The sequence below is a fragment of the Camelus dromedarius genome, chromosome 12 (assembly GCF_036321535.1).
Source record: "Camelus dromedarius isolate mCamDro1 chromosome 12, mCamDro1.pat, whole genome shotgun sequence".
NCBI classification, from domain to species: Eukaryota; Metazoa; Chordata; class Mammalia; order Artiodactyla; family Camelidae; genus Camelus; species Camelus dromedarius.
The window spans coordinates 52,315,297-52,337,512 of NC_087447.1; the positions used below are offsets into that span (position 1 = coordinate 52,315,297).

Consider the following 22,216-nt stretch of genomic DNA (forward strand, 5'->3'; position numbering starts at 1 on the left):
CATAGCAATTCTGGCACAGGGCATAGTATAGGGCAGGTGGATGTTCTTTTTTTTTTTTTCCGTAAGAAAGTACGATGGTTTCCCTCTTTAATAAAGAGCTCCCTGCATCCTCTCAGCAGTTCCGATCAGGCGAACTATCCCAGCCCCACCCCGGCCCCCCTCCAGCTATGGGAATCGTTGAGCTGTGAGAGGCAGGCAGGCTCTGGGGGCAAATCCTGGCTCTCACACTCGCTGGTGATGTCGCCTTGGACAACTGACAATCTCCTCAGTTTCTCATCTCTGAAATGGAAAGAAAAATTGAATGCTACCTAGCACATACTTGGTACTTGACAAATACTTGTTGGATAGGTAAGACTGATGAGAACATTACATGAGAAATACACGTTAACACTCAGAACATGCCTGGCACGTGGTGAGCTGCCACCTCTGTCACATCGGGTTAGGTCACAGGAGGGAAGCTGGGAGCAGGGGCAGAGGAAAGCCCAGACAGGATGGCAGAGCCCCCTTGCTTCCTCTGAGCCTCAGGGATGGAGCACAGCAGCAGAGGAGGACAGCAGAGGAGGACAGCAGAGGAGGGCACTGAGCCAGCCTGGTCGGTACAGGGAACACCAATCAGGACTTGGACTCAGAAAATCTGGTTTCTAGGCCAGCCCAACTACTTAACAGTCATTCCGGGGGAACAAGTTATTTAACTGCTGCGAGCCTCAGTTTCCACATCTGGGGCTTGCAGGACAAGGAAATGCAGTTAATAATCCCAAACAGTGCCAAGACTGCTGGCGAGGGTGGACAGGTTTGAACGGCCTCATGGGAAGGCAAGGGATTTATTATGCATCTGCCCGGTGGAGCCTCTATTCTAAGGGGAAGGCAGCCAATGTCCTCCAGCAGTCACTGAGATTTTCTGCAGTTGTCCATTCAAGAGCCTCCAGTAAGAGGCTGAGGCCTGCTGTGGAGCCAATGCACGAACAGATATTCTCATGCACAGTCTCCTAATACAGGTGCCAAAAACAGCCAACATTTCTACCTGTCGTCCTTTGCCTTTGTTTAGACTGTTCCATCTTCCAGAAAGCCATTCCTAGCTTCTCTTTCAGTATCTTACTTGATTTACAAGGCTCAATGCCTAGGGGAAATTTTAACTGATCTTCCTGGTTAGAATGAATTGTTCTCTCCTTCGCACTCCCACAGGGATAAAGTTCAAACCCCAGGAACACGCTTTTATCATCTGTCTAGTATTGCCTCCAGCTCCGTACACATCTGGCTCTCCACGAAACCAGGGCTGACTCAAAGCAGTGATGCTAGTTCCTCTGGCTTTGTCTGTCCCCGCAGCCAAGGACTCAACCCAGCACACAGGCTCCGTGGGTGTTCCCCAGTCTCAGACCTGAGCTTGGGGAAGCACCCTCTACTAAATCCCAGATTACCTGAAATCCCTGCATCTAGATATGGCTCTTGGTGCTGAATCTGAGAGGGTTTAAAATCTCTGGGTGATCCAGCTGCCCAGAGGGGTGAACACTGCATTTATTCAACACCCACCAGGGACCACCCAGCAGACTAGACCCTTTGCAGATGTTCCATCACTTAAGGCTCAAAACACATCTTGGACATTAATTGACATGTTATCAATGAGGAAACCAAGATGCAGAGAGATGGAAAAACTTGTGTGAGCGGAGCTGTGATGCAAAGTCTATGCTTTTGCTATTAGACTGTACTGCTGTCTTTAGAAAGATGAAGCCGTTTAGTGGTGGTTTTGTTGTTTGACTGAGAGAAGGAAAAGACACTGTGCATTTTACCGCCATCTCTCCTCCTCTCCCTTTCCCTCCCCTCCCTCTCTTCTTCCCTGAAATGACGAGCTGCCTGGCTGGGCTTCCTCACCTCTGTCCCCAGCCTGCAGCCCTAAGCACAGCCCTGACTGTACAGACCTCCTTCCTCTCCACAACTAGGTACTTAACACAGTGAAAGGACAGCCATCAGGGAGACTGTTCCTCGCTTTCTCTCTGCATCTAAGTGCAATTAAATTATGTTGTTTCACAGTAATTAGTCCAGAATAAAAACAAGGACCTGGGGACAAGTTCTTTCCAAGGATGCTAAAAATCTGTAAAATTGATTCCTTTCCCATACTCCTGGGCTGCCATTGTGGAAGGAGAACCCAAACACACAGCTGCGGCTGCTCCTTGATGGGTGATGGCTATACTGCCTCCTTGGGGGAGAGGGTGCTGTCTCTGTATATCCTGCTGCTGTTATGAAAAATGAATATAAACATAAACTCCGGTCCTGTCTGTTTTGAGACATTTCCAAACTCAGGACTGCTTGGCCCTCAAATTTAACACGTTGCTTTTGCCAGGGGGAAGGGAAGACAGATTTCATTCACTAGTGGCTCTTATTAGTAAGAACTAGGTGCCCAATGGGCATTGCATCCCCATGACAGCCTATTACCTGCATCCACAGAGTGGGAAACTGAGGCTTAGAGCAAGGTTCTTGCTTGAAGTTTCACAGGCATAAGGAACAGATGAGGGTCCAATGCCAGGTCTTTGCCCCACGCCAAACACACTTCAGCAGCCGCCTCTGGTTCCCCACCCCGCCTTAGTTTCCAGGAACCATTTTTCCCTCTCACATGATCCCTCTGCTTCTAGACTTCTGGTCTTTGTTCCCTGTAAGGACCTGAGCCTCTATGCCCTCCACTCCATGCCTGGCAGCATTGGTTAGGTTCTGGTCCTGGCAGCCTCCCCTCCTTTCTCTCCTTAGACAAACTTTTGCTGAACACACTACATCATACCGCACCCCAGAATAAGAAGCTGTGGCTACAGCACTGAGCAAGACAGAAGTTGTTTCTGCCCCCACAGAGCTTACAGTCTAGCAGTGGAGACAGAGCCAAGCCAGTCCTAGACACGGTCCCTCAGCGGCAATGGTGGTGAGATCCCTGAGCACCATACGAGCATATAACTGGGTTCCTGGCTTAGTGTGAGCGGGGGCAGAGGAGCTTCACCAAGGCAGGGCCATGTGAGCTTGGCTCTGGAGAAGGAACTGACTGGGAGAAGGTGGGCGTTTCCCCCCAGGAATGAAGATCCTTTACCTCGCTGGGTCTCGAGGCCACCTGTAACCTGCCCTGCCCTCACTCATCAAAAGCCGACCCAAGGTCAGATGCTGGCAGGGCTGTGGGGAACCTGGACCTGACCTGGGGAGCCAGAGATTCGGTTCTATCCTTCTGAGGAGCCCCTGCAGTGAGTAAGCAGAGCTTGAAACTGCCTACACCTTGTGACCCAGAAATCTTGCTCAGGGGAACACACTCTCCCCAAAGTACGTGAAAGAAGGAAACAGAGAAGGAGGCACACAGGTGTTCACAGAAGTGCTATTTATAATAGCAAACAGTTATGAAACGGAGGAATACAAGGATAGAACAATGGCACCAACATGATAGAGCTATGTACCTTGACAAGGATGAGAGTTTTGTGTTGATACTTAAAAACACGTGTATGAAAAGATGTCCATGGAAAAGGCAGAAGAACACACACTTGTGCATCCATGCTGAGGACATGCAGGCTTTGGCTGCGGTCCCTCAAGAAGGTCAAGTGTAACCCACAGAGAACCCTAGGGCGTTTCACCTGTTTGCCCTCATATCTTGAATTCTAAATTACATCTTAAAATTTTCTCAACAACACTTTGATGTCTTCGAGTTTGAAAGTTATCGTTGGTAACACCTGATTTCGAATCCAGTGAATAAATCACTTCTTCACTACATGTCTCAGAAACAGTACCTAAAACAACCAAGACAGGGAACAGATGCATGGTTGCCAAAGGTTGAGGACGAGGAGCAAGGATTGACTACAAAAGGGGAACTTTTGGGGGGACAGAAATGTTTTGGCTTTGACTGTAGTGATGCTCACACAACTCTATCCATTTGTCAGAATTCATGGAATGGTACACCTAAAAAGTGTCGATTTTTTGTATGTAAGTTGTATCTTGATAAATCTGACTCTAAATACCAGTGGTCAGGGAATGGTGGCTGAGTGGGCAGACAGGTAAGGGAGACAGGCCTCAGTATGGTGGGGCTCTCAACCCTAGTCTTGTTCCCTAGAAGGACAGTCAGAGTTCTGAAGACTGCTAGCACAAGAATTGTGACAAGTGGGGACACTGATGCCTTCCACTTGCCCTCCAGGCCCACCCTATCCTCTACTCTGCTCTGTGCCCTGGGAGGCGGATTCATAGTGTCTGGATCAACGGGTTCCCCTGGGCTCCAGCTCCTGGCTGGGCTCCACTGATGGGTGGAGATGGGAGGTGGGGAGTGAGGTCTGCAAGGTGGACAGCTTCCTTTCACGCTGAGCTGAAGACTGTTGAAGGACTTAATCATTTCAGCTAGTCTTTATTTACTCCTATTTTAGAGGTCTGGAAACTCATCTAAAGGAGATTAAGTCCTGTGTGGGTGGCACAGATAGTAATGACAGAAAGACGATACAGACAAGACCCACCGGTCTCTAGAGTCGGGCACGTCGGAGTCACTCCTCTCACTGCAGACACGAGAAGCCCGCTCCTAACAGGCAGCTCTCTTGTGAGAGAAGTCTCCTCCCACAGAGCCTGAAGCGGCCTTTCCATCAGTTTCACCAGGACGGCCTGGTCCTGCCCTCTGCAGCCCCACAGAGCAAGTCTGCCCCCTCCTCCACACAGCGGTGTTTCAGAAAACTGCAGAGAGCCAGGCAGGTCTCCTTAAGTCCTTTTGGGGGGAGGGGTTTGAAGGATATTTGTCTAGGGTCTGTCATAAAGAGAACAATCTATATATATCCTGCTATTAGCAATTCCCACAGAGCAACATGAAGGAATCAATCTTGGAGAGAGAGGCTTTAATACAGGATCCTGTATCTTTATCACTTTTTTCTCCTCCTAAGAGATCAAGTTCAATCATCTCCGTTTCCCATTCTTGGGGCTATAAAGCTCAATCTATGGCTTCTGTCCAAAAGGCCTGATGTGAAGTTGAAGAGAAAGGAGAGAAAATGAGCCTTATTGCTCACGAATAACACCCAGGCCCAGAGTGCAACCGGCCTGTGCTGAGGAAGCAAATGGCATCTGAGATCCTGATACCGCATGAGCTGAACCAGAAGGGGATAATTGTGGAGAAGGAGGGGTCACAATCACCCCAGCCTCTATTTCTAATCCTTTCTCTACTCATTTCACATCCATTTCACCTGTACCTGAGCCCCAGAACATGAAATGCACATTTCTGCCACCAGACTTATGCCCACACGATTCTGCCTAGAAAACCCTCAGCAGATTTTACCATCTTGCAAGGTTTTTACTCAACCATGTCTTACTGAGCACAGCTGCCTCGTGCCAGGCTTCGTGTTAGGGACTGAGTATGCAGCAGAGAAGAAGACACTAGGAGATAGGATACCAGCCCCTAAAGAGGGGGGCTGACTAAGATCCCTTCTGCCTGGACTGCTGCCCTGCTGAAGTCGTGAGTGTGTGGTCAGACATCAGGGATCTTGAGAGCGCCTGCACAGTCTGGCAAGTCCACCTGTGTCAGAACTGCCCAGATGCCTTCAAGAACTGGATGACCCAGGCTCTTCCAGACCACAAACTGTAATAGTATTCCAACAAGCAACGCTCTCTGAAAGCTGCCTTTTGAAAAGCAGCAATTGCGCTTAGCAACATTCCCACCTATAAATTTAACTATCACCACTTCAAGCAAGGGTTTTGATTTTTTCCCCCCGGTCTATAATCAGCTGCTGGTGGAGGTGAAAAAATACAACCTAATTTTAAAAAAAAAGAGTCCCTCATTGCCACGGAGTGCATTGGAAGGCTCCCCTGCAGGTACCCAGACGCTGCTGCAGCCCACACCTGGGACTCCATCCTCCACGTCTCGGTTCAATTTCTGATGGGCAGTGATCTATAGACTGGGAAGGACCTAAGAAGATCTGCTCTCACCCCACCCTGGACTGAGATAACTGAGTCCAGGGGTGGGCAACAGCCATCTGCAGGGCCACCAGCAGGGACTCCTCCTTTGTCAGGTGCTCTGAGTTTCTTCAGCATCATCTCATTTAACCTACATAACAGCCTCAGGAAGGAAGCACTATTATTCTTCCCACTTTGCAGATGAGGAAACCAAAGCTAAAAGGGGCCACATAGCTGGATTTCCACTGAATCCTGCTGATCAGAACATCACACTGCCTTAGAGAAATCACACTGGAGGACACCCCTGCGCCTTAGGGTGGCCCCAGACCTGACGATGAAAGACACCGCATCCCAGGACACTCTAGGGCCTCTATTTAACGTCAAGTTCTTCTCGGCTTTTGTATTGTTAATAAGCCTTTTTTTTGTTTCCTATTCCAAAGGCCTATCTGGCTAGACAGGTGCTTGAAGAGTCCTCTGGATACGATCCACAGCTCTCCTGCGCTACTCGGTGTCTGCTTTTTACACAGGGGTTCAGAACATGAGGGAAGCTGTCAGTTTTATCTGGATAAAGGCAACTGGTAGTGAAGCAAAAACCAACTTTTGTCCTAGTTAAAGAAATGATGTGAGGTGCTTTTTGGGTAATGATTCTTCTCGCAGCTGCTCCCCTGAAACAGGGAGACATCCCTACACATGTTTTCTGACAGGTCCCCCTGGTTGTTCTGTCAGCTGCCCTTATGACTAACACAGCTGGGAAGCCCGCAGGCTGCAGGGAGACAAGGCTGGTCCATGTTCTCACTCAAGACTCACTAATCCTCTCTTCCATGTGGTCTTATAGTACTAATAGTACTATTAGTAATCGTAACTGTCTCTAACCTTTATTGAGCACTAACTCTGCCAGGCAGGGGGTTACGTGCTTTATGCAAATTATCTTACTGGAATTTCACAACAACCCTGTGAAGTGGCCACTATCATTATCCTCATTTTATAGATGGGTAAACTGAGGCTGAGAGTGGTTAAACAGACTTGCCTAAGGTCAGAAAGCTTGTAATTAGCAGAGCTGAGATTTGAAAGCAGGCAGCCTAATTTCATAACCCATTGTCTCAACCATGATCTTACCCTCAGTTTTCTCTCCTGTAAAATAGGCTTAATCATTCCAGCCAAATCCACTGTAAGAGCCATAAGGAAAGTGGAAACTGAGGTTCAGAGAAGTGGTACTTGCTTAAGTTTACACAGCCAGCAAGGGACAGAGCCCGGGCCTGGATGGGGTCTCCTGAGCCTACATCATCAGTGGGTAAGTTACTTAAGCTCACTGGGTCTCCATGTCCTCATCTGTAAGTTGGGGATAATAACGCATAGGGTTGCTGGGAGATTTCAACGAGCAAACACAAGCAAAGTGCTTAGAACAGTCAGGAGAACAGGGATGGCACACAAAGCTAACTGCTCTGATTATGGATGATAAAAAGTGACCCCTGTTATTTTCACTGCTAGAAACCACACTGCTTTTTTTGGGTGAAAATGTTTTGAAAACAATTAAACGCTATCAAATAAAGCATCATTGCCATGGCTGTACAAGTCGCACGGTTTGACTTACAACTCACCTTCCCCTCGTATCATTCCCTCCCCGTTTTGTTTTGCGAACAGGAGATTTCTTGTCTTCAGAGAAGAAGAGACAGTGTTCAAACGGAGACTAAAAGGACCTGAAAATCTTCAACGAAGGGAAAACGGGTGACTAAGGCAAAGCGCTCACCCGCAAAGGGCAGCCTCTCTGAATGGCTATCCTTTGGAGACAAAAATATACATTTTCTCTCTGAGGAAAGGCCCCAGGCTCAGCAAGGGTCCTCCCTACATCCCCAGCCCAGGCCAGAGCAGCCAGTAACACCCCTAAAGGGGGGAGGAGACGGTCCAAAGGCAAGCCCTCAGGCCCTATGGCCTTTGTGGGTGATAAGTGCTGACTCCAATTTCTCTATCTTCCCATGAAAATAACTGCAAACATCTCTGCAAACGAAAGGTCACTGGTTGCTTGTTTCCCAATAAACTTTCCAACTAAGAAACAGAACGTCAAGTGGATCTGTTGGAGTTCCACCCAGATGTGGCAGCCCTGAGCAGACCCCAGAGAAAGAAGAATTCTTCCCCTCCCTCTGTTTTCCACTCCCCCTCTGCTGGTGAGCTGATGCAATTCTTATCTGGAACTCAATAGAATGCAGCAAATAATTACAAATGAAAAGGTTATTCATAATTTTTAAATGAGTTAATTAGTAAACCCAGTCAGACTCGCTCATTACAGTAATTAATAATTGATTATACTTGAAATTAAACACAATTTTTCATCAAAAATCTAATTAAATATCTCTGCTTTTGCCTGTTGATGAGATCAAGTTGGTCTGCCAGCAAAGTCTTTGTTAAGGATATTTGTGCTCAGCAGAGACAATTAATTTGATTTTTAATAATTGATGGTTCCTTACAAGTTAGTCATCCTCGTCTGTGATTATGACCAAGCAATCAGAGCTCATCCCGTGCCCCCAGCAGCTGGAGGACAGCCAGCACAAGGCTGCCACCCCCAGCCCTTGGGAACAGGTAGGGACCGGTCTCGCACCTGCAATGCATTCGCTACTTTGGCTGACTGCTACTCCAGCCTCACAAGCATCCGTCTGAGGTGATGGGTTGTGCCTGTGTTCTAGACCAGAAATCAGGACTCAGAGAAGCGAGCTGCCCAAGGGCAAACAGCTACTCAGTGGCGGAGCTGGGAATGGAATCCAGGCCCCCAGGCAGGTGTAAGCTCTGCCCCAGCACCTTGCTGAGTCTCCAGGTAACAAAGGGAAGACCCTGGATATGGACTCCTGTTTGAAGGTTTCTATATAGATTGGGTTTTGTCAGAAGGATGCATTTATTATTGGCAAGGACACATTATCAATGTACTACTTCCTAGCAACACCAATTCTCCCAAATCAACTTCACATCTACCCTCCTCCTCTCTGCCTACCTTGTCACCTTAGCTGAAGCCCTCAGCTTCTCCTGACTCATTTATGCAGCAGGGCCTGTCCTTCCTTCTTCTACCCCTATCTTTCTAAGTTAAAATCTGACTATGTCCTGCCACTGCTGAAAGCCCTTCAATGGCTCCCTGTTGCCCATCCAATAAGGTCCTTAACTTGGCCTCCACAGTGATTTGCATAATCTGACCAAACTCTCCCACATTAGCCCCAGCTGTGCCCCTCATACTCGTCAACTGCTTCAACCACAAAAAACATCTTTGCCCCCACATCCTCCTCCTTCAAGACTCTGGAACTTCCCTTGGTTTGAAATACCTTTCCTTCAAGTCTACTTCTGGCTAACTATGACTTGAAGATTCAGCTAAAACATCACCTTCCACAGGAAGCCTCCTCCAATCCTCCTGGTTGGGGTGGGGTGTTCCTGTAGCCCCCGAGCCGCCTCAGTCACTGCTAACAGAACTGTATCATCATACTGTATCCATCACTGCTTCTCAGCTAACAGTGCCTCAAGAGTGGTGTCAGCCCGAGCACCTGGCATAGTACCCAACTCAGAGAAGGTACCCTGCTTGGTTTGCTGAAAGAAAAATGAAATTCACAAAATCATAGATTCACAGACTACCAATGTTGGAAGGGAGATTAAAGGTCATCCAGTGAAAACCCCTAATCAATGAAAGAATGTAATTTTTGCTACGTGGTCATTAAGCAGTATTTGCACCCTTCCTAGACAGGGAACTCACTACCTCACACAGTAGCCTGTATCTTTAGATAGCTGATGATGGATCAGGTATTCTTACTAAGCAGGAAAGGAATAAAACCATGAGATGGAAAACAGACGAGAGTTTATTTAATCACATATTGATTCTTTCTTTCTGAACTAGGTAACAGTACATAGTATAAACCTTAAGATTTCAGTGCAAACCAAGTTGATATCTATATATAGCGAACTACTTGACTCTTGATGAACAGTGACACTGCTTGCTCAAGTCTACTCACCCATGAAATATAATGTCAGTCAAAACCAAGAGCTATGCTAGTGGTTGGTGGGGATACAGTGCTGGTGGTGCCAGGAAGAAATGTTCGTGCAGGGTGACAGTGCTTGGAACTGCACAACCCAGTTTACATCAGTCATGAACCTCTCTCAGAGCCTGAGTGGGTACTGACCTCCCCCAGTTGCGCTGTTCCTTTTACCCAGTGACCCAGAGCAGGGATGGCAAATACCTGGTATGTCATCAATATTCTCCACTCCTGTGGCCACAACAGACATCAGTAATCAATCACAGAGACTCTTTTCCATTGAGTCTGAATATAGCCTCGGGATCCTCCTCAACACAGCTTTCTAGGCAGCAACGGCTAATCAATCAGACAGAAGAAGAGACGAAACTTGTGTGCCAACCTGACCTTGAAGCCATGAAATTGTCTAAGTCAGTCTTCACAAGGGGAAAAGTGACCTGGATATCAGTCGAGGCTTATTATAGCTCGAGATGTTTAAGGAGACCTCCTTGTTTGCAGGACTATCATCTTCCTGATTACCTGTTTTTATAAAATTCAGAGGTCTTGAGAGGGAAGGGACCTTACAGCTGACATCACTCAAACCCCCACCCAGGCTTGAATCTCTTTTCCACATCCCAAACAAGTGGGAGCCATGCTCTATTAATCATGCCTAGTGACAGCTCTTACTGCCTCTCAACAGTCCTCTTCCGCCCACAGTGACTTTATTTGTCACAGAGTCCTTTTTCACAATGGCAGTACTCTGTCTTCCTTTGGCCTCTGCCAGTTAGTTCTCTTTCTAATTTTGGGCTTAGACTAAAAGGCCCGCTCTGCTTATAGAATTATCTCAGAATTCCTTAGCATGCGTTTGAAGCCTTCTCAAGCTGGTCTGACCTACTTTAAATCTTAGAATTATAGAATTTGAAGGTTGGAAAGAACAAAGGGTTAGGCCAATCCCCCCACCCTAGTGCCTTTTCTAACAGGCAGATTAGCAGAGAGGCAGCAGATGTTACACAATGTCCCCAGATATTGTCAGATTAGTATCTTCCTTGGGAGCAGACCAAAGACCAAAGGGAGGGGTCCAAAGGAGGAAACCAGACTGTGGTGCAAATCAATCTAAAGAGTGCACAGTAGGAGGCATCGCAGGCAAGGCAGTGGGCGGGGAGGAGTTTCCTACATCATGAGGTGCCCTGGGGACGGGTAGGGAGGCCAGCCAGTGCTGCTCCGGGTCTCTGCGCTCCCTCAGCCAGCTCTCATGGCTCACTGGGACCCTCCCTGACCATGGTTCAACACTGGACCTCGGCTCCCACAGTACCCTCAGACCACCTTGTCAGACGCTCCCCTTCAGATATGCTTTTCTGGCTTGAAGTTGGCACAGTCCAACCTTTGGCAGTTTCCCTCCAATCTCAGGGGAACCCACCTCCTTCCTGCTCCCTGCTGCAGTGACATGGCACCAACAGGAGAAGCCAGTCTGCTGTCCAGCCTCCCCACTTGTCATTTCATTTGTAGTGACTCCAACTGATGACACTCACATCATAGACCACCACCTCAAAAGCCAGTCCTAGTGAGAGCTTATGCCTCAGGCCAGGCCTCCACCACATGAGAGAGCTGATGCTAAGCTTCTGTCCCGGGATGTGTGCAGAGTGGAGGAGAGGGCCCCGAGCAATGGCCCTGACAGTTTGGGGGGTGCAGGCCAGTCCAGCGTGCCAGGGCCGCATGGCTCACCCGCAAGCTCTGACTGTCATGCTGGCAGAGTGCCTGCATGCCTGCGGGGGTGTTGGTCACTGCCCTCTGGACCAAAGGGGAGCCAAGGGGAGCCGGGGCGGGGAGGTGCTTACCCACAAAGTACGCCAGCAGGATGACCAGCGTGGCTGAGATGACAATGGCGCTCAGGGCCGCGCACTTCCAGTTACAGTACTTGGAGGGCTTCTTGAGGTTGAAGGCTGGTCGGGAGAAGGTGCTGCGGGGCAGAGGCCGGGGCGGAGGTGAGTACACGGTGCTGGACGTCAGAGGGTACCCCGGTGACGTGGTGCAGAACAGCGGGGAGGTGCCTCCTGGCTTGAAGAGGAAGTGCCTGCGGGTGGAGAGAAGCCAGAGGGTGTCAGGGTCTGCCAATCCCGGAGCCCACATGGACCTGGAGGGTGGAGGCAGCAGTAGAAGAAGCATGCAGAGGAGCCTGGAGAGAGAGAGAGTCATCACGGAGAAGACGGAGGGACAGGAAAAAGGAGAATCACGTACCAGATCACAAAACAGGGCACACGAAGACATGTTTCCAGGAAACATGGATGGGACAGCCCTCCCCCTGGGGAAACCACCCAAGTCAAGGCAGAAAGTGTTACCAATTGGACAGAAGGCTGGGTGTTGAGATCCTTTTCCTGGGAAGGGATGGGGCTGGGATACTGTTTCATAAGGAATAAACTAGACGTTTTCTAAAACTATTGCAGTAACTTGGAAAGTGTCTAAAATCCTGTTCTGCCTCCTGGAGATTAAGGAACCTAACATTTTTCTTCTCTCTCCAATATGTACTTTGCCTTCATACTTGGTAGAGGAGTGGAATACCACGCTTTTAAAAGGAGGCTTTGGTAGGGGTGGAAACCAAGAAACCACCACTAAGTTCTGCCACGGTCCAGAGTCCCCTTGTGGCTGTTACCCAGCCAACAGCAGCAAAGGCCTTCAAAGCACTCTGCTCAAAAGCCAGTCTGCTGCCTTCCAGATCCCTGGTAAAAGCCATATGGGTGGACAGACAGCCGATTGCTACCTACAGACCACTACAGTCTCGAGGGCAGCAAGGCAAGGTCAAAGCACATGGTTATGGCCACACTAGGTGTCAGGAAATCCTCCACAGGCTGGCTTTAACCACGGCCATGGGAGGACTGGGACACAGCCTGGGAAACAGGGGGCACTGGCTGCACGCATGGCATGCCCCCAAAATCTTAAGATAAAAGGTAAGTCTTAAGGCAATCTTGTACCCTGCTGGAGTGTGAGATACCGCAGGCCACAGCATACATAAAACACAGGGCCTGTGTTGCAAAAAACTGCTACATGAGATGGCTTTCAGAATGGCAGAGGCAGCCAATGAGATGCCAGAAGTGTCATATTAACAAGACTGCTGTTAATATGCTGCGGGACAGGGTATTCCAAGGATAATCTCTTGTGAGTTGAACATGGACTCGTGGATGGGCATGCAACATGGCCTCATCACATTCCCCAGGAGATCCCAGGGAAAGGTCTCAGGGTCTGCATGCAAGTGCAGGTGCCACAGGGAGAGCACACACAGAGAGGAGGAGCATGGGGATGTCACCTACCCGTCACTGTAAGCCCCATCATGGCGGGAGGCGCTGAGAATGTCCATCTCAATGAGGTTGTCCTGCAATGTCCCTAGGAAGGGCTGCTTGCCTAGGTTTCTACACACACATGGAGACATGAATGAAGCAATGAGTCATGCATCGATGAAGGGGAGAGTAGAGAAACACACAAAGTGGCTGACTGGCGCAGCTGTGCGTGAGGCCAGAGGGATGCAGTTTCCAGGCCGTGGGTCTGTGTGCAAGCCACATGCACCCAGTCCTGCCTGGCACAGAGCATCCAGAGGGAGCACTCACTATACAAACCTGTGTGTCTGCCAGGTGCCTGCATCCCAGCGCGGCTCTGACCAGCGCAGACTCAGTATGACTTAGGCACGAAGCTAGGCACGTTACATCCATTTAGCTCAAGTCTTCAAAAGAGGCAATTTAAGGAAGGCAGTGACGTCCCCATTTTACAGATGAGGATAAGGAGATGCGGAGAGATCCCAGGCCTGGCTGAGGTTACCAGCTGGCAAGGTTCAGAGCAGGAATTTGCACCCAGATTTACCTGGGTCCAGAGCCTGTGCTTTCTCCTCTACTCGCTCCTGTCTACGCCTGCTTTAACAACACCCGGAGACACACACTCTGCTAGTCTGAAGGAAAAAGCCAGACAAGCATTTGCTTCTAAAGCACTGGTTCTCAAACTGGAGTAAGCACCAGAATCATCTGGAGAGCTGTGCTTTGCTGAGGCCCAGCCCCGGAGAGTCAGTGTCGGTAGGTGGTGGGGGCCTGGGGATCCACATTTCTCACCAGCCCCCAGGGCCTGATGCTATGTGCCATGTCAGGGTCTTTGATGACCCTGTGTGATGATCCATTGGTGAGGATGGTGCCCCACAGAAACGGGGGAGGCTCTTCTGTCCCCCCATGTGCACCAAGGGCAGTGCAGCATTTTGTGACCCAGAAAGAAGATAGACGTGCTTGTGCCATTTTGGTTTCAACCATGCCTGCTAAGTGGCGTGACTCACACGTGAGTACACCGGATCCTGTCTTCTGAAGTGTCAGGACTGTGGCCACCTCACTTGAAAACCCTGTAGTTAATTTGTTTCGAACAAGCCAGTGGTAGCTTTAGCCTGCTGTGTGCGCCGGAGGGAAGAACTAAATGCAGAAGGCTAGCTTGTGGGTCCAGCCCTGCCAGGGACCTTTCTTCTGCCTTTGACCAGGACTTGAGGACCAGAAAACCTAACTTCAAGTCCCTTTCCTGCACTTTCTGGCTGTAAACACTTTAACCTCTTCTGATCTTACAGTACTTTCTCCATCTGTAAAATGGGGATAGGATAACTGTAATAAGCTCACAGGAGGCTATAGGGCCAAGTGAGTAATGCTGGAAGAATTTTCAAGGCTAAACAAAGATTACAGAAGCTCTGATGCCGACCACCATAGCTGCTACCTCCCCTACAGCCCCCAAATACTATTCATCGTCTGGAACTCTGCAGCTGCCACTCGGAGAGAATCTTCCTCCCCACAACATCCCTACAGAGTCTCTACCACCGTCTCTGTTTGGCAGGCTGGCCCGGCAAGGCTCGGGGAAGCAACCTTCCTAAGGTCCTGTCGTACAGTAAGCAAGCAGCAGTGCTGGCCCGAAGCCTGGGTTTGTCAGGCCCCCTCTGCTCACAACCCCGTGCTGCTGTCCAGCCTCTGAGTCCTGCTGTGGTGCTGGGGACCTTCCCTTCAAGGGACTCCTGGGCAGCAGACAGTTCTAGTGGTGTTCACCATCCCCGGGGCATCCCCCAGAGCCTGGGAGTCACTGCAGGGTGTGCCCGTCGCTCAGAGGGACCTCATTTCTCCTGATGGCAGGCCTTGCGACACAGCATGAGGCAAACAGGCCCCGGGGTCAGGAGGGCCCGGGTCCATCACGCCCCGGCCCTCCCGCAGGGATCATCACCGGGATAATGGCTCTCCTCAGAGAAGCTGAAGTATCATCCCCAGATCATGCCACTGCTCTGCCCTCGACCGTCCAATGGCTTCAGAGGAATAAAACCAGTGTCCTTACTGGAGCCCACAAGCTCTGGCAGATCTCCCCTCTGAGACCTCCCCAACCTCATCTTCTGTGCTGCTGCACTTACACTGGCCTCCACGCTGTTTCTCCAACAGGCTAAGCCATTTGCCTGACTCACCTTCCCCTGAATATCTGCACAGATCACTCCCTCCATTCGCCCCCTGACTGTAAGAGCTCCCACCCTGCTCTTCCTAATCACCCGCCTCTGCACTGCTCTAGTTTTCTACGCAGCACTAGACGTGCGTACACATACACATATATGTATACATGGATATGTATGTGTATGTATGTGTATATGTATACAACGTCTGCATATTGTGCTTTTTCCTAATGTAATTTACTCCCATGAGGGTAGAACCCTTATGTATCTTCCTCTGTGCCCATGTGCACAGAGTCTGGAAGACTGCCTGGTACATGGTAGTAGGCACTCAAATAATATTTGCTGAATACTGCAGATGACAAGGTATACAAAGGGAAGTGTGTCCGGTACACAGCAGGTACACAGTTGGTGCTTAATTGAGGGTAGCACGCGTGATGTTTTATTATTATTTCCTCCATTCCCTGCATTTCAGGGGGCAATTTTCAGTCTTTCTATAGTCCATATGGCCCAGCATGAGCAGTCCCTAACTGCTCCTGTCGGGGGTGCCCAGGGATGGGTTCTTGCTGCCTCCCCAGGGCCGTGTGGCACACTCACCAGAACACCTGGGAGTCCGGCCCGCATCACTAAGCTAGGACTGTGCTCTCAGAGAGTCAGATCTATACCTTAAGACTCACCAGAAACAAATAGATAAATATATTCAGAGAAAAAAAAGACAGAGGGTAAAGATCAAAATGTTCACAGTGGGGATTTCCCAGTGTCTGGATCAAGAGAGATACTTATTTTTAATTTTATAATTTAAGAGGAAATAGTTATTTAAAAAGAGAACGTGTAGACAATGATCTCCTAAAAATACAGATCTATTCGGACAAGGGAAGAGGCAGAACAAAGGGTCTCTAGAGAGAGAGAGAGAGCACACTACACGGTTTCCTGGAGGGGCGCCCACACCACGCTAATTTGGATGTTAATTACTTAGATCACGCAGGGATCTGGGGGGACAGCAGCACTTGCTGAAAATGCTGCCTATTTAGAATGCTACTGCTGCCTTGAAATAATGAACCTTACTCTGTGCTTTTTCAAAGCTGAGTTCTGGGTGTAATTATTAGGTCTCATCTGACTGACGAGAAAACTAATATCCAGAGAGGCATGTGTCCTTCCCCATACCCACAGCGAGTCAGTGGCAGAGCTGAAACGAAAACCCAGGTGTCCTCCCAGTTCAAGGCTCCCCACTAAATGTCCCATCCCCCTCTGCCCCTAACACTCTGGGTTTCCAGTTCTTCTGAAACACAAAAGTTATGAGGATTTCCTGACGGGGTCCCTGAGCTGCTGAGCCCTCTGTGGGTCACAGTCCTGCAGAGTCTCCAGCTCACTGCTGCCAGGAGCTCAGATGTGGCCGCCAGATTCATCTGACCCTGACCCTGACCCTGGATGGTGTTGCTAACTCAGTTCATAGATATGGAAACTGAGGCCCAGAGAGGTTAACTGACCGCCCAAGATCACACAGCCATGAAAAGCTAGGGATGGGACTCAAACCCAGATCTCTCTCAGCCCCAGGCTGCCTGTCAGGAAAGACTTACCATGTGCTTGGAGAGGGAACTGCAGCCTGGTGCTGCACTGCTCTTAAAGCTCTTCTTCCAGAGGGGAGGAGACTGGCTCCCCTTGAGGCCTGAGAGGAGGTGCTGGGCTAGTCTCTGAGCTGACTGATGCAGGGGTTCCATCCCTCTGACCCAGGGCTGGCTGAGCTTGCCTCCCGAGGGCAGAAGAAATGGCCCTGGGGAAGGAAGCGGCTGGGAAGGTGTAGTGGCTAGCAGTTCTTCAGTATTGCCCTGTTCACTGTCCTGGACCATGTTTCCACACACAAAGCCCTGGGACAGTCACCTGGTAGGGTAGGACAGGCAGGGATCACACCCCACATTTTGTAGCTGAGACCCCGAAGGTATGTGGGGCATCAGAGACTCGGCCAAGACCACACTTAGCGTTAGTTACTGAGCTGGCATTTGAACAAATGAATGAACAAAGAAACAAAACTGGACCAGGTCTTCCAGGCCCATCCCATAATGGCACTCTATCTGAAAGGTGTTGACAGCTACTCACCTCCACTTCTACCTCCCCCCGGCCCCAAGCCCACAGGGAAAGTGCCACCTCCTATTCATGGAACCCAAGGTCCTCCTTCACTGATCCCCATTTACTGCCAACTCAACGGGGAAACCTCTGTGTTCTCACTTCATCTGACCCTTAGCCATCTCTGCAAAATGCCAAGAACCCTTTTGGCCTTTGGACAACAGTCCCTCATCTCAGAATTCCTTTCTCCCCTGCAGATTCCTACTAATACATGCCCCAGAGTGCCACCTTTAACAATAAGGAAGGCGGCACTGGACAGTGGTTCGGGGCATAAGCTCTGGAACCAGCCTGCCTGGGTGCGGATCTTGGCCCCGGCACCCACCGGCTGTGGCTCCTCAGGCAAGTTCCTTAAGTTTTCTGTTCTTTAGATTCTTGATCTCATAAGTGTGGATGAGAGTAAGACCACCTCCCCATGCGGAAGAGCTAAGATAGCCGTCCTGACTGCTCTCTTATCAGGTTGGCCCTTGGCTGGTGTCTGGGAACGTAGGTTTCAGGAGGGTTCCCACCACTGACTAATGAGATGGGCTGACTCACTGAGCCTAGACTATTTACAAAAACAATATGGTTTATGCTGAACACCTGCTTTCCTTCTGGGAGTCTGGATTTTGGGAACTTGCCAGGCAGGAGGTGTCCATGTGACCAGCCCCCGATAAAAACCCTGGGCACTGAGTCTGTAATGAGCTTCCCTGGTTGGAAGCTCATTAGAGCACCCAGTAAGGGCCCTACAAGTGTTTGTTATGACTGTTACTCGATGCCTCCAAGCAGAGGGAGCAACACGCCCCTCTCTGCTGGGAGGCCTCCCCTCGTCGAAGCGTCATCCACAGAGCCCTGTCTGCATTCATTAATTTACGGGTCTGCCTCCCTCACTAGACCCTGAGCTTCTCATGCAGCAGAGGCTGCATCTTATGCAGGTCATCACCAAATGACAGGGACGACTGTCCCTCCTGATCCCCTGTGATGCTCAGGGGCCCGCCTGGTGCACCAGAAGGTAACGTGTGCCACTCTGGGAAGTACACCAAGGCTTGGCTGGAGACCATAGGATAGCCTCCCTGAGGGTGGGCAGGGCTGTTCCCCAATCTGAATGTGACCACAAAATGGGCCCCAGGCTCGCCGGCCAGGCCTGAGATGAGATGCAATAGAGCCGAGGTCTGGTGGCCTTCTGCTCCAGCTTCCCCTTCATCCAACAGGAGCCTGACGGGTCATTAATCAGACAGTCCCTGGGAAATCAATTAAGCATCTGATGCTGCAGCGTGTGAAAGAAGTGGGTCAGGTTTTAGGGAACCCTGAACACATGGCTCCCACCAGAGTGGACCACATTTGCACCTGCATGGCTTAAAGCAACATCATACCCCAGCTCTGGGGAGCACAGGTACACCTGATCTCCTCCTCCTGGGGGACCCTTGGGTGAGTGCCAGAGGCACAGAGGGTGCAGAGAAAGGAGCAGGTTAACCAAGTCCTCTCTCTCCTTCGTCCTTTTGCTAGCCTTCCTTTTCCTGCCCTGGGTCTGCAATCAAAATCCCTCTTGGTCATTCTACCAGCTGTTACAGTATTTGCTCAGCTATTTACTTTAGACTGTCAACAGAGACTCAGTCTGACAATTCGGGAAGGCCTGTGACTGTGTCTCTGGCATCAGGCAGTTCCCCGTGCTGGTGGAACTTGGCAAAGATGTTTAGGACAATGGCCTCAAACAGGCCCTGCTCCCTGGGGCTTTCAGGCCTTTGTTCAGGCTGTGCCTGCCTCTTGCAGGCCCCCTTTTCCTCCCCAGCTCTACCTGGGGCCTCCTGCCCACCCTTCAACTTGCAGCCGCACAGCACCAGGTTCACTGGGAAGTCTTCCCTTTGACCCCACTCAAGTCTCAGGTGAGTCTAGTTATTCACTCATTTGTTCCATCAGTCATTCCTTTATTTCACCTGTGTGTTACCACGCATCAAGCTCCCACCAGGTGGCCAGGCTGTGTTGTGTGCTGGGGATCCCGAGGCAATTAAACCACAACACGTTTCCTGTGCTCACCTCTATCCTACTGCAGTCTGTTCTCTTAAACGTCTCACCTGCTGGGCACACAGTAGGCATGGCATGAATATTTACTGGACAACAGGTACTACGTGATAAGTAGTTTGAGCACTTATTGTGTGCTGAGACATTTTCAGGCATTATTTTATGTAGCTGCCCTAACAGCCTTACGAGGCAGTGTGGTAGATTTAAGGTGGATGAATATTCTTGGGCACCTCTCCCTTTGGGAAGTGGGGTCTCCTGGCCCTCCCTTGAAGCTGGCTTTGACCTACAGAATATGGCGGAAGTGACACTGTGCCAGTCCAGGCCAAGTCTTGAGGATGGCTTTCCGTCTCAGTGTCATGGAGCCCTTAGCTGCTGAGGATGAAGTACAACGCCCTGCAGGGAAGGCCATGTGGAGAGGCCCTGACACCACATTAGAAGGAGAGGGGCCCCGCCGAGCTCAGCTGTCCAGCTGCCTCCCCCAAGGTGTCAGGGTACGTGAGTGGATCCATCTCGGGTCCTTCAGACTAGCCCAGCCAACAGCCAAGCACCACTGACTGACCCCAGTCCAGCCCTCCCCACGTGGAGCAGAAGACCAGCCCAGCGGTGCTCTCCCTGAACTCCTGACTCACACTGTGGAGTAAAATCAACTGATTTTTTTTTTTAAACCAGTAAGTTTTGGAGTAGTCTGTTATGCAGCAAGAGATAATCAGAACAGGAATTCACTACTGTTTTCTCCCTTTTAGAGACAAAGCCTTATAAGCTCTAGGTCCGTAGCCAGTGAGCACTGGGGTGGGAGCTGAGCATAGGGTGTGTCTCACCCTAAAACCTGTGCTTGGAACAACTCGCCACAGTGACTGGACCATCACTTATGCCCTCAGTCCACCAGGGCCAAACCTCAAAGGAGAAAAGATGCAGAACCTGTGATTTCCTCTCAACTCCTCTGGTGAGTAGGAGCTGAATACATTTTTTTTTTTTTGAATGACTCTTTTCTTCACAGGATTGATATGGGCAGCAGATATATAATGGGGAAAAAAGGAAACAGCTTTTATAGAATGTCTTTTAATGCCAGGCACTGTGCTGTGTGTCTCTCATATATTTCATTTACTCCCAACCTGAGAGGCATGAATTCTTATCCCAGTTTATAGAAGGAGACATCAAGGAAGTGGCCCAGCTAGGAAGTGTTAAAGCCAAGGGAAGAAATCCAGGTCCATCTAATCTAAAGCCCACATCTTTTCCACCTCACCAAGCTGGCTACAATTACTTGTGATTCTGTCGGTCAGACTTGACATCAATCCCTCTTTTAAACTACACCTTGTTGGTTTTACGCCATCAACCAGTTGCTATTAGGATCCAGAATTCTGATTGTTATCCACTGTATCAGGAACCTCTCCCAACTTTAGGCTATCTTTACTTATTTATTTCTTTCTTTTGCAGGCAGACATCATTTTATTGCTTTGCTTTATTATGCTTCACAGATATTTAAGCTATATTTAGATGCACAGAACTCTGGGGTCACAGAGGAAGCCTTCCCTGAACATTTCATTTGGGTCCTCGAATAAGTAGGACTCGGCTAGACCAAGAAGCGAGGAGGGCAACTCCCATAGAGAATTGTGCAAAGGCACAGAAGCATGAAAGGCCCAAGGATTTGGTGGAATACTGATAAATAAATACACATATACTGAATATCAAATATATATATATATATATATATATATATATATATATTATGTTATATACATGTATAGATATACACAAGATGGTGTGTATGAGTATATGCCGACATGTTAACAACGGTTACCACTTGGTGGTAGATGGGGGTGAGTTTCTTTTCTTTCTTATTTCCATTTCCTAACTGTTCTACAGAGTAATAAAGTATAAGAGAAAAAGAAAACAAAGTTCCATGTGGTTTGAGTAATGGAGGTGGGAGGAGAGAGGGTCAGATAGGCACATGAGCACTGGCTGAGGAAGCAAGAAAGGAAAGCTGGGACCACCTTCGCATCCCGAACTAACCCTCAGGATAACGTCCCAGCTGCTGGTCCTTTATTTTCCTGTCCTTGAAAAACCTGGAGAACCACCTACTTTGATCCTACGTGAGAAAAATGAACATCCAAGCAGAGGGAGTGGTTGCCACACTCCATGCAGAGAATCAGAACAATTGATTACTTGCTGGCTTCTATTGACCACGTGCATTCATTCAATAAATGCAATGGAAATAATGGAGAACTGATTAAGCTACTCTGGGTGGGGAGACATACAATTAGCCAACTCTTGTCAGTGACGAGAGCAAAGGAGGCATGTAGGGAAAAGTCACACATTATTTTAAAGGTTGTCAACAGAAACATATTAATTAAGAGACTGGGGCAGTTTGGGCCATACCTCTGAGAAATTTGCTTGTAGAAAAATGATTCTAAAGGAGTAAAATGGCATGAAAGGATGCTGATTTCTCTCACCTGACCCCACTAATTCACTATGGGAATATCACAGCAGAGTCAGATGGGTACACTTTCCATGTACAGTTTAATTTCATTTCCTTAAATGTGGTATGACTTTTTTTTCTCTTCCCAGGGAAAGAACAGGAGTTTGATAAAATAAAATCTCTATTTCCCACTACTATGAGAAATAGGGTAGAAGAGTAAGAGGTTCCAATTGTCCAGCCTGGGATACTTCCTCCTGCTTAGAGAAAGTAGATAAAGGCCATGTCCCCCAAAGTCAACAGTGCTTATCTTGGAGTGTTATATCTTTCTGCATTTTCTCTATGAGTTTGTATGGTTTTTTAAATTTAAAAAAAATCATTTCTATTTGGGAAAAATAGTGGCTT

General features: G+C 49.1%; 1 protein-coding gene across 2 annotated transcripts in view; it reads right to left on the reverse strand.

Moving 5' to 3' along the window:
• Positions 1-22,216, reverse strand: part of TENM4 (teneurin transmembrane protein 4) — a 2,614,938-nt gene that overhangs the window by 199,715 nt on the left and 2,393,007 nt on the right. For both annotated transcript variants that reach the window (XM_064492755.1, XM_031460439.2), the window contains 2 exons: positions 13,154-13,252; positions 11,687-11,922 (listed from right to left, as the gene is read on the reverse strand). In XM_064492755.1, coding sequence (XP_064348825.1) covers positions 11,687-11,922; positions 13,154-13,252 — 335 coding nt within the window. The remainder of the gene's footprint in view (positions 1-11,686; positions 11,923-13,153; positions 13,253-22,216) is intronic.